The sequence below is a fragment of the Bos javanicus genome, chromosome 12 (assembly GCF_032452875.1).
Source record: "Bos javanicus breed banteng chromosome 12, ARS-OSU_banteng_1.0, whole genome shotgun sequence".
In the NCBI taxonomy this organism is placed as follows: domain Eukaryota; kingdom Metazoa; phylum Chordata; class Mammalia; order Artiodactyla; family Bovidae; genus Bos; species Bos javanicus.
The window spans coordinates 24,829,134-24,839,676 of record NC_083879.1 but is presented as its reverse complement, the minus strand read 5'-3'; the positions used below and the strand labels follow the sequence as shown (position 1 = coordinate 24,839,676).

Genomic DNA, 10,543 nt, shown 5'->3' with positions numbered 1-10,543 from the left:
TTCTACACCCCCCCCCCCACCGCATTTAGACTGGAAGGAAATTTAATGGAGAGAACAGAAAATTTACATTTTTAGATATTTTCATATTCCTCCTGGATTCCATCTTCATTTGTCCTGAGTTGCCTTTAACACTTTTCTAACAGGTATTATATAGCAATGTACAGATATTTACAGTAACTGTTCATTCCCATATACTGTAATATCACTTAATATTTGCCAATACACAGGAAAAGCTTCTACGCATATCCTTTCTAAAATTACTGCAAAATATCTTCAAGATTCTATATTTTTTTCTACTTTATATACAGTAGTGTATATGTTAATCCAAACCTAATTTATCCCTCCCCTTCCAAGGTTCTATATTTAATGCCAGTTATTCTAAGATGCTTAATTCAAAACTGTTATCTAATTTCTCTATAGGATGTTGGATTTCAAAAAATCCAATTTTCAAAACAGGATTGTATAAGATCATCTTAAGGACCCATATACAACGAATCCTTCTATGAGGTTTGTAGGGAATAATGAGCCAAAAGACATTTAGGTACAGTATTCTTTATTATAAACAATCAGATAACAGTGTAAGTGTGCATTTGAAGGATAATTGAGGCCTAGCTATAATAAAAAACATGACTTAAATAGAAATAGTTTCTTTTTTGTTAGTTTGTTTTACATTAATTTGAACTTAACATATGCCAAGATCATGTAATTTGTCATATAGTTCGGCCATTAAATCGTTAACAAGAGCAGACAAAATTTGGAATGCATGTTCCATTTTGCTTTATTTGTTGACTACGTATACCGAATATTCAGGACATACTCAAAGTTAAGCCGGTGCTTGAAGTCTTAACAGGCAATACCTAAAAAATGTTTTTGTTGCTGTGACAGGGTATTCACTTCCTAAGAAGACAATGAAAAGGAGATTCTAAATGCTAGGTGGTTGTCCAACCTTTTCTGATTTAAACTGAGTGTAAAAAAAATATAACATAAAGTAAATGTATTGAGAATTGACATCTTAATAGTTCCAAAGCACTGGTAGGTATTAAAATATCATCTAACTAAAAATTTTTACATCTCAAATTTTTAACAGGAGAAAAAACAAAACCCAGACTTGAACAGCACTATAAATGTTCTGAGTCTTGTCAGCAGGCCAGATGTTACTGTTCTCTATTGCCTTGTCTACGGCAACCTTAAACATGTTTGGCAATTGCTGATGCAATTAATGGCTCAGCATGTCCACTTTGCTCACGAGCCTATAAAAGAATGTGAAGACATCGTTTGGACTTTCTACCTCAAGGATTGAATGTTAAATAAGCACATTTAGAAGTCAGAAATCAAATCCTTGCATTACAATTTTTAACAATTCTTACCAGAAAAAAATGTAAAAGCCTGATCTAAAATGTGACTATGTTACAATGACTTAAGGGTTAATTTCCCATCACTTCTAAATTCTCTGAATTTCACAGTATCTTGATAAAGGCTTTTGGTGAGATAGACCTGGTAGTGATGCATACGTACCACTTTAATCATTTATTTTTTGAAGATGTCCTGGTTTCCCAAAGCTGCGTGGAAAGCCAGTGTATCTTTTCATGTCACTTATAAGCAACTAGTACCGATTAATTCTGTAAAGGTGTAAGATTACCAGAGGAGGAGTCTGACCACTGACGGATAAAGCGATGTTTGATCCCTGGAGCCCAGACCACATGTACCTCATGCTGTTTTGTGCAGCAGGACTCGTTTGAGGAAGACTTCACCACACTAATGCCTTTTCCAAGGAAAGGGGACATAGGGAATTACTGGAAAACAGGGAAGCAAGAGGAGAAAAATCCAGCTTTGAGACAGAAGAAAAGCCTCATTTATCCAAGGATGTCTTCATCCATGACTTGATTGCTCAGAAGAGCAAGAAAATCAGTTTCAAAATAGAGAATTAGGAAAGCAATTACACTTTTTTCAAGCATAAGAAAGAGCGCATGTTTTGTTTTAATAGTTCTTGAAACATGAGGATGATTCTACAGATTTCCGTGTAGACTCTCAGCTCCAGAGGGCTGGGATGGTTTCTTGTGCACATTGACTCCACAGTACCTAACACTGTGCCAGGCACATACATAGTTGGTGAACCAACAAACTACAGCATTCTCTAAACACTAAACGGACCACCTAACTTTACTGTAAAATGTGATATTTTCTATTGTATATATGAAAGCTTCTAGGTAACACTAGTCATTACAAGAGGTGACGGCAGTAGCTCACGCATACATTGTTTTCATATGATCATTCCTACCTTGAATACAATTTAATGAGAAACAGCTACTATATACTAATGCTAGAAAGAGTTGAGACAGAATGTATAAATGAAGAAACCTCCTGGATCACTGAAGTACCGTCTGTTAACAAGCATAATTACCTTCTTAAATTATACATTTTAAAGAGGGTGTGAAATAATTTTCCAAGCAATGCAGTGTTTAGTGGGTCAGAAATATATATATATATCAAAGTACCTAGAAATTTGGTAAATGGCCCTCTCTTTATCATCCAAGGGTAAATAACAGGTTTTGGTATTTTGTATGCATTTTTTAAAATGTCCTGTTATTCAGGACCACTGTTCGTCAGAAATGATAGGGATTATGGAATTACTCTTATTTGGGAACTTATTTCCAGGTATGAGGCTTTAGTTTTATAAGAGGCTACCACCTATGACCAGCAGGTCACTTAATCAGTAGAGACACTAAGTTAAAGAACTCACATGGATTGCAGCAACGTGTCTAGGTTTTCTCAGAGGCTTCAGTGAACGTTGAGTCATCTGTGAAGAGTTAGTATTTACCAATGTGTGAGGAACATGCAGCAAAATGTGCCCTCGCCTAGAGACTGTGAACGTGGGAATGTGAGAAGGAATAAGTAAACACAGGGTGTTTTTGTCCGATGCTCTTATTCTACTGCTGCTTCTACACACACACACGGGACTTAAACACGAGGCCAGCAAGCATGCTGTGCAGACTAAGATCTGCAGAGCTGCCTGCCCTGAGTCACCAGGAGAACTTACGTGGAACTTAATGTGATTTCCTACGTGGAAGGCAGGCATCTCTGTGGGTGATGCATGGATTAAGAAAGTGCTGGTCTTATTTTGCAGTTGGGGGATATAGCTCATTTCATGCTATTTTCATATTTATAATATCTTCCCATATTAGAGTCATTTATTCTATTTTTTCTGTACAGTGGTAAGATAATGAGGCAACCTGGCTCTCAGCTTCACAGTTTCTTTCTTTTCCAATCACAGTTTTAATTTGTTTAAAAGGTACCATTCATATCAGCACAACAGTCTACCTACAGGTATTTCAACTTCAGAAATAAAGCTTATATGACTTGTTTTACATAACTGATTTTACAAGCTTGATTTTCTTTTTTTGTCAGCATTTGAAGTGAGGTTATTTAAATGTTACAGGTTTGTTTTGTCCAAAGTGTTATTTGCCCTAGTGCTGCTAGTACCTGATTTTTGCTACGTAAACAGTTTTAGTATTTTTCTGGACTGGCCACACAATATGCCTTATGTGACACGGCAGACGGAAGCTGCCTTTGTTCTGCCAGCACCCTTCAAACACTGTCCACAGACTTGCCTCTCATTTGTTCTCTCCCACAAAAGAAGCTGCTGCTTATTAGAGCGTAGGCGCGAAAAACCTGCTTTTCTCATTGCGTTGTAGTGGCATCAGGTTAACTAGAAAGCACAAACCAAGATGGTGATACAAAATATGAAGAGTATATATTAAATGTATTTACATGTGTACTTAGAAACTTCAGTTAGTCATGAATCTGAAATGATATAAGCCACTGCTTGCAACAGCATCTACCCTATAGAAATGTGTGGTGAGACAGGACTGTTAAGACACCGAAGAAATCGGGTTGTGTGGGGAGCCCATCTGAGTCAGAACTTTGTCCAGCCACTGCAGCGGTCCATGAAGGTGGATCTCAATCCAGCAGGGCGTGCTTGTGACATCCTGGCGATGGTACTCGGCTCCCCAGCCCTGAAAAGCAAAAACGGAGCCATGTGATTGTGCCAGATTTCCAGGCAGCCTCCAGGGGCACGAAACAGGCCTGCTGGACACAGCCCACCCACCAGGGCAGCTTCTGGGACCTGAGAACATGAACTCTGCATTCCTGCAAGTACAAGACAACCTTTTCATCAGCCAGACACCCTAAGATGAGTCCCCATCCCAGGTATCCTCCTGGGCTCGCAACTAAATCCATAACCTAGAGAGGGCCTGGGTTCCAGCCACGTCAGAGACACTGGGAAATCATGCTGTCTTCCCCAGGGAAGGGAGCTTGAATGCATGTTCACCCCCTTAATGCTGAAGTCCGTGTTTTGCATGAAACAGAACAATGGCTGGATCTGAAAGTTGTTAAGTGAGAGCTGAAGGTGCTCTCTGTTACTCAGGGTTGATGAAGAAAGCTTGTTTCCCCTTTCCCATGCTGGCTCACTTATGGCAATTTGCCTTTGGTGACCATCCCCAGGAGAGATCACAAAAAATAAGTTTTGTTAACATCCATGACCTCACATGGTTGCAATTTTTTATTGTGGTGAGAACTTACCAATTTCTTTTACACTGATCACCTATAGTTATATTTGCTAGGAATCTTTTAAGTCCCTGCAATATTAGTAACAGTTTATTTTGTGAATTATGTGGTTTTATGAATTTAAAGGCTACATATATGAGAAGTACATCTAGTTGATCTTAGGAAAGTCAAATTCCTATACAAGTTTATAATACAGTGAAATTATTATGTCTGAGACATTGGCCATCTCATCCCAATTTTTAAAACAGGCCTAGAAAAAAGTACATCAAATGGTTGCTTATTATTGCCCTCTGCTGGCTCTAAAGCATCAGAATGTTTGAAAAGACTTTCAGGTATTTGTTAATTGCCTGACGGTGTAAAAATGCTTTTAAAGCTTAACAGTAAATTTGAATAAGGGCTTCCCTGGTGGCCCTTAGATGGTAAAGAATCTGCCTGCAATGCAGGGGATCTCGGTTCGATCCCTGGGTCAGGAAGATCCCTGGAGAAAGGAATGGCTACCCACTCCAGTATTCTTGCCTGGAGAATTCCATTGACAGAGGAGCCTGGGGGGCTACAGTCCAAGGGGTCACAAAGAGTCGGACACAACTGAAACGACTTAGCACGCATGCAAATTTGAATGAAACTGTTTTGTCACCATGAAAAAAATGAATTCAAGAAGTCATTTTCTAAACTGGAAACTCTATTCTTGATTCTCATTTTTTAAATAATTACTGAAATTATAAATAAGAGTGTTGAAAAATGGGACACATTTTTCTGTAATTCTGTAAAATGGTAATTTTACAGAACTAATAAATACATTTTTCTGTAATTCTGTAAAATGGTAATTTTACAGAATTAATAAATAAATTTTTTCTTTGAAAAAATCTGAAACAAGCCATACTGATACCCCTTGAATAGATAGGTCACCATGGGAAAACTGTCACATATACTCAGTTTGACAAACAAGCTCAGATTTGGAAACACTAGAATTATTTGCAAGTGCTTTGTGAGGAATGAAACAGATGATAAGCTGAGGGCTTAGCTTCAACGCGCAAATCCAGTTTTTCCTTCCCACTAAGTTAACTCCCTCCATTCTCCAACCTTCACATCAACTTTAATTAAAGAACTAATTGAGAAATTCACAAATATTCATAAGCAGAACATCTACTACTGCATGAGAATTAATCATGAGCCCCATAATGTTTTTATCCCAACCTGTTTATTCCTTTGTAAACAGCACTTAATTCATACTCCCTTGTATTAGACCCAGTCCTGTTTTGTAGCTTATTTATAAATACAATCGCCTCTGTTTGCCTGTCTGCTTTGTAAGAGTAAGGAGAGTGTCTTATTCAATTTCAGGTAAATTCACCATTTACTGAGTGACCATAGTGCTCAGCAATTTGAGGGAAGAAAAAAAAAATCTCTGTAGCATTAAGTCCTATACAACCATCATAGTCACTTTATCTTCTTTATTTAAAGAAAAATCAGGTAACTGTCTTAACTTGGATTTCCTCCAAAAGTAATATACTTAAGAATTTTCTTAAAATTGCTAAACAAGAGATGTCATACTCACGGAGGAGCTCTTCTGAAAAACAATTGAGAGTTTTCCTCCCAAAATGCTGTCTACTTGCCCTGGCTGTCCAACTGTCACATCAGTCGAAGACTGTTTAAAAATATATATATTTTTTACTTATTTATTTTCTTATTTGGCTGTACTGGGTCTTAGTTGTGGCACACAGGATATTTAGTTGACCCACGTGGGATCTAGTTCCCTGACTTGGGATCGAACGTGGGGCCCCTGCACTGAGAGCAGGGAGTCTTAGCCACTGGACTGCTCCGGAAGTCCTGTGCTCTTGGTCTCTTTCTTACACTCGGGAAGTGAGCACTCCTTACCTTGACAAAACTCATCCTGATGGTGCACATCTTGGTCAGCTCGTAGACGACTTCAAATCCGTGGTGCACAGACTGGGCGAGCAGCTGAGCGAACAGCTGGTTGTTGAAGATCTTGAGGCTGCAGCCGCTGGGGATCTTGCAGACGGTGGCTGGGTGGAAGCCGTGCTGATAGTTGCAGTTCCGGCTCTGCACGAAGATGCTGCTGTCACTCACACACTCGGCATAGACCTCTCCCCCGACGTAGTACAGGTGCACGCCTGTGAGGCAAAAACAGTCTTCCAACACCAGCACTGAATTCCACTTAGACTTAGCCCCCTTCCCATCTCATCCGCCTCTGTCACCTAAAGAGACGTGACTATCAACTGTGAGGTTAATTTTAATATCACCAATCATTGATTAGTACCACAAGTGCCCCCAAGGTTGACCTGCTTTAATTATCACCTGTATTTTCTCCATGAGTGCATTTAAAAGTATATTGCAACTCAGGTTTGTATAGCCAAGAACAAAGAAGGAGGCTGGCATGTATTAATACTGCTCCTGTCACTTGTAGCCTCATGCTTGTTCATTCTAAAAGGCAGATCTCATACTATTAGAGGCAAAATAACAACATAATGCAGAAAACATCAAATAGTCCTTCAGGACATGTAGAAGTAAAGAACTTGACACAGTAAGTACCACGGTAATGTTACTTACATGAATATACTAAATCCACTTCAGAGGACATGATAAATGAAGTCTACATTTTATTTTACTAACAATTATAAATCCTTTTCTCTTAGTACCTCAAAGAGACCTATTCCATTTTAAAGCTTATCACCTACATTTACAGGTCATAGAAATAATGCCTATTTTTACCTACAGTGAAATTCATGCCACATTTTCAGATAAGACTCAATCAAAATGTAGTTTATGCTATTTTATCTCATGTTCTTAGAACTAAAAGGTGAAGAGGGGCTTGAGAATGTTGTTGCTCAAAGTACATTTTAGTTGATGCTCTTCCTCCAAATTCTGGGTTTAAGACTCAACATAAATTTGTAACAAGGGACTGGAGTTAGGTGAGGTGAAGATGTTCTAGTCTAGGGAATATTAAATACCAGAACAACTGTTCCCCAACCTTTTAGCAGAAACAAAATCTCTTATCTCCAGGTGTCAACATGGTTGTAAATACAATCTCCATGCAGTGGCAAGGGGATTGTAGAAATGATCTTGAATCTACTTATAGGGACAGATTTCAGTACTTAAAAAAAACCAAACACACACTTTTAAATAATACAACTGAAAGACTTCCAGGGCTTCTCAGACCTGCATTTAGGAAACTTGACCGACATAGCCACTCAGTTTCTTTGTCAGGATCTAAGTAGCAATGGAGGCAATTTTTGCACTATTATGTAACTACTTCCTGCCAGCTTTATGGTTTCCTTTTCCCATCTCCTTTCCCTTAATACAATTTTAGAAAAGAATGGCTTTCAGGGTCATGTATGCAAACCACAGACTCCAACACAGTCTGAAGAAACTGATTCAGGGTCACAATGATAAAGCTCTTGATACTCGGGTCAAGGTTCCCCTCTCACTGCCTCAGTCAGACCAGGTCCCCTCCTTTGCTCAGCCTTCCTTTTCTGCCTCACCTCCATGATTCTCTCTCCTGAACGCCCTGGGGTCTGATCCCCATGGCCCTGGGCCTGAGGATTAGGCAGAAGGATGGTCCTAATTGGCTGGGACACAGTGCTGGACCCACATGTGGGAGGTATGTGTTATTAGTTGCTCAGTCGCGTCTGACTCTTTGCGACCCCATGGACTGTATGTAGCCCATCAGGCTTCTCTGTCCTTGGGATTCTCCAGGCAAGAATATTGGGAGTGGGTTGCCATGCCCTCCTCCAAGGGAATCTTCTGGACCCGGGGACTAAACAAGGGTCTCCTGCATTGCAGGCATATTCTTTACCATCTGAGCCACCTGGGAAGCCCAGACTTACTTGGCTGGACCCACATATTGGGAGGTGAGACAGGGGCAAATCCAACCAGACTTCATTAAAAACTCCCAGGGGAAGGCCTGCCTCTGGGGTGGCTGGAGAGCAGGTCATCAAATTGCCAGAGCATGAGGCTGCTAAGTGTTCAGTATGTCTTTGAGTTGAATGCCCTTCAAATACATAATCCTCCTAGAGCTTACTAAGAACAGATAAGATTTTTTTGCTATCTGACTCTGGTCTTTATTTAGGGGATGATTTTCAATCCTGTTAAAAGTCTTATCTGCAACCACAGACATCCTGGCGGAGCACAGAAAGCAGAGAAGAGCCTGGATGGGGAGGCAGCAGTTCAGCATCCTGAGTGAGAAGAAGGGGCAGAGCGGATGGGATGTGCCCAGAGAAGCCCTGAGCCAGCCCTGGTCACCGGAACAAGGAGGGATATTCAACCCCATGATGAAGAAGGCTAGAGACAGCAGCATCTAAAGAGTCAAGTAAGCAAGGGATTTTATTCGCATCCATTTGACAGGCCAGAAGCCTGGCTTTAAACCACATCTGCGAGGTGCTAAATTGCCACGGAGAACAGTGAGCAGATAAACACCCAAAGAAGGTGCCACAACTCGTGAGCCCACATGCTACAACTACTGAAGCTCTAGAGCAGGTGCCCTGCAGTAAGAGAAGCCACTTAATGAGTAGCCTGCGCATGGCAACTAGAGAGTAGCCTCTGCTTGCTGCAGTTAGAGAAAGCCCAGCACAGCAACGAAGACTCAGCACAGTTTGACAAGAAAACACAAAACTAAATAATAAATAAATAAATTATAAAAATAATATAAAAGTAAAGGTTTCCAGACCTACAGCAGGGCTTTGGGCCAGAGGATGGAGGTAGGCCTGCCCAAGACTGTGACCGCAGCTGTGCACTACACAAACCCAGGGTGTGCCTCAGACTTCTGAGATTTGTATGGTTATTACAAGACTCCTCCAGCAGATGGCAGCAGGGGCTCCTTTCAATTCACACAGAGCCGCCTCTGGGCTGGTACAAAGTCAGTCCCCTCAAGCTATTACTTGAAGACATCTCTGGACAAATAGGATGAACAAGTAAGCAGATTTGGGGCTTCCCTGGTAGCTCAGCTGGTAAAGAATCCACTTGTAATGCAAGAGACCCCAGTTTGATACCTGGGTGGGGAAGATTCCTTGGAGAAGGGATAGGCTACCCACACCAGTATTCTTGGGCTTCCCTGGTTACTCAGATAGTAAAGAATCTGCCTGCAATTCCAAAAACCTGGGTTCAATCCCTGGATTGGGAAGATCCCCAGGAGGAGGTAATGGCAACCCACTCCAGTATTCTTGCCTGGAGAATCCCATGGACAGAGGAGCCTGGCTGGCTATAGTCCATGGGGTCGCAAAGAGTCAGACACGACTGAGTGACTAAGCACAGCACTGAGCCCCAGTGAACGCCCCACTGTGCATGCACACACTCAGTGATTCTGCCAAGGTGGGTGCCCCTTGGCACTACTTTCTCTCTCTCTACTCTCTCACTACCACTCTTGACTGCAGCAACCCCAGCTCGCCTGGACATACCGGGTCCCACCCCATCCTCACAGGAGCAGGAAAGCCCACTAGAAGAAATGTTGAAAATACTGAGATGCAAAGAATACAGATCAGCCACAAATCCACAACCTAGAAATAATCAGTACTAACATCTGTCACATACTTTCAGTCTTTCATGTGTACATTTTAAATAAAATTGGGATCATACTCTATAGGCTTTTTTATAACCTTTTTTCACTATTAAAATACTGACAACATTTTCTCATAATATTAAGTATTCTTCAGTATCCTGTGTAATTACTGCAACAGTATGATGTTCTGTGTTAAATATTTTTTAGGATTTGCTTTTTCAGGGATGAGAAACTTCACACACATTCAAAGGCAGAATGGAAAGGATGTTTTGAGACCAGGAAATTAAATCCACTGGGAAAGAAGGGATCCAAAAATCACCTTGAGGGACTTGCCTGGTGATCCAGTGGCTAAGACTCCACACTCCCAATCCCGGTGTCCAGGTTCAATCCCTGGTCAGGGAACTAAATCCCTCGTGCTATAACTAAGACCCAGCATAGCCCCAAAAATAATTTTTTAAAAAATGAAAAAAA

At 40.7% G+C, this 10,543-nt stretch overlaps 1 protein-coding gene across 1 annotated transcript in view; it reads right to left on the bottom strand.

Moving 5' to 3' along the window:
* Positions 1-532: 532 nt before the first annotated feature.
* SMAD9 (SMAD family member 9) overlaps positions 533-10,543 on the bottom strand; it is a 64,930-nt gene continuing 54,919 nt past the window's right edge. The window contains exons 5-6 of the mRNA XM_061434758.1: positions 6,436-6,692; positions 533-4,013 (exon numbers count right to left, since the gene is read on the bottom strand). Coding sequence (XP_061290742.1) covers positions 3,870-4,013; positions 6,436-6,692 — 401 coding nt within the window. The 3' untranslated portion in view covers positions 533-3,869. The remainder of the gene's footprint in view (positions 4,014-6,435; positions 6,693-10,543) is intronic.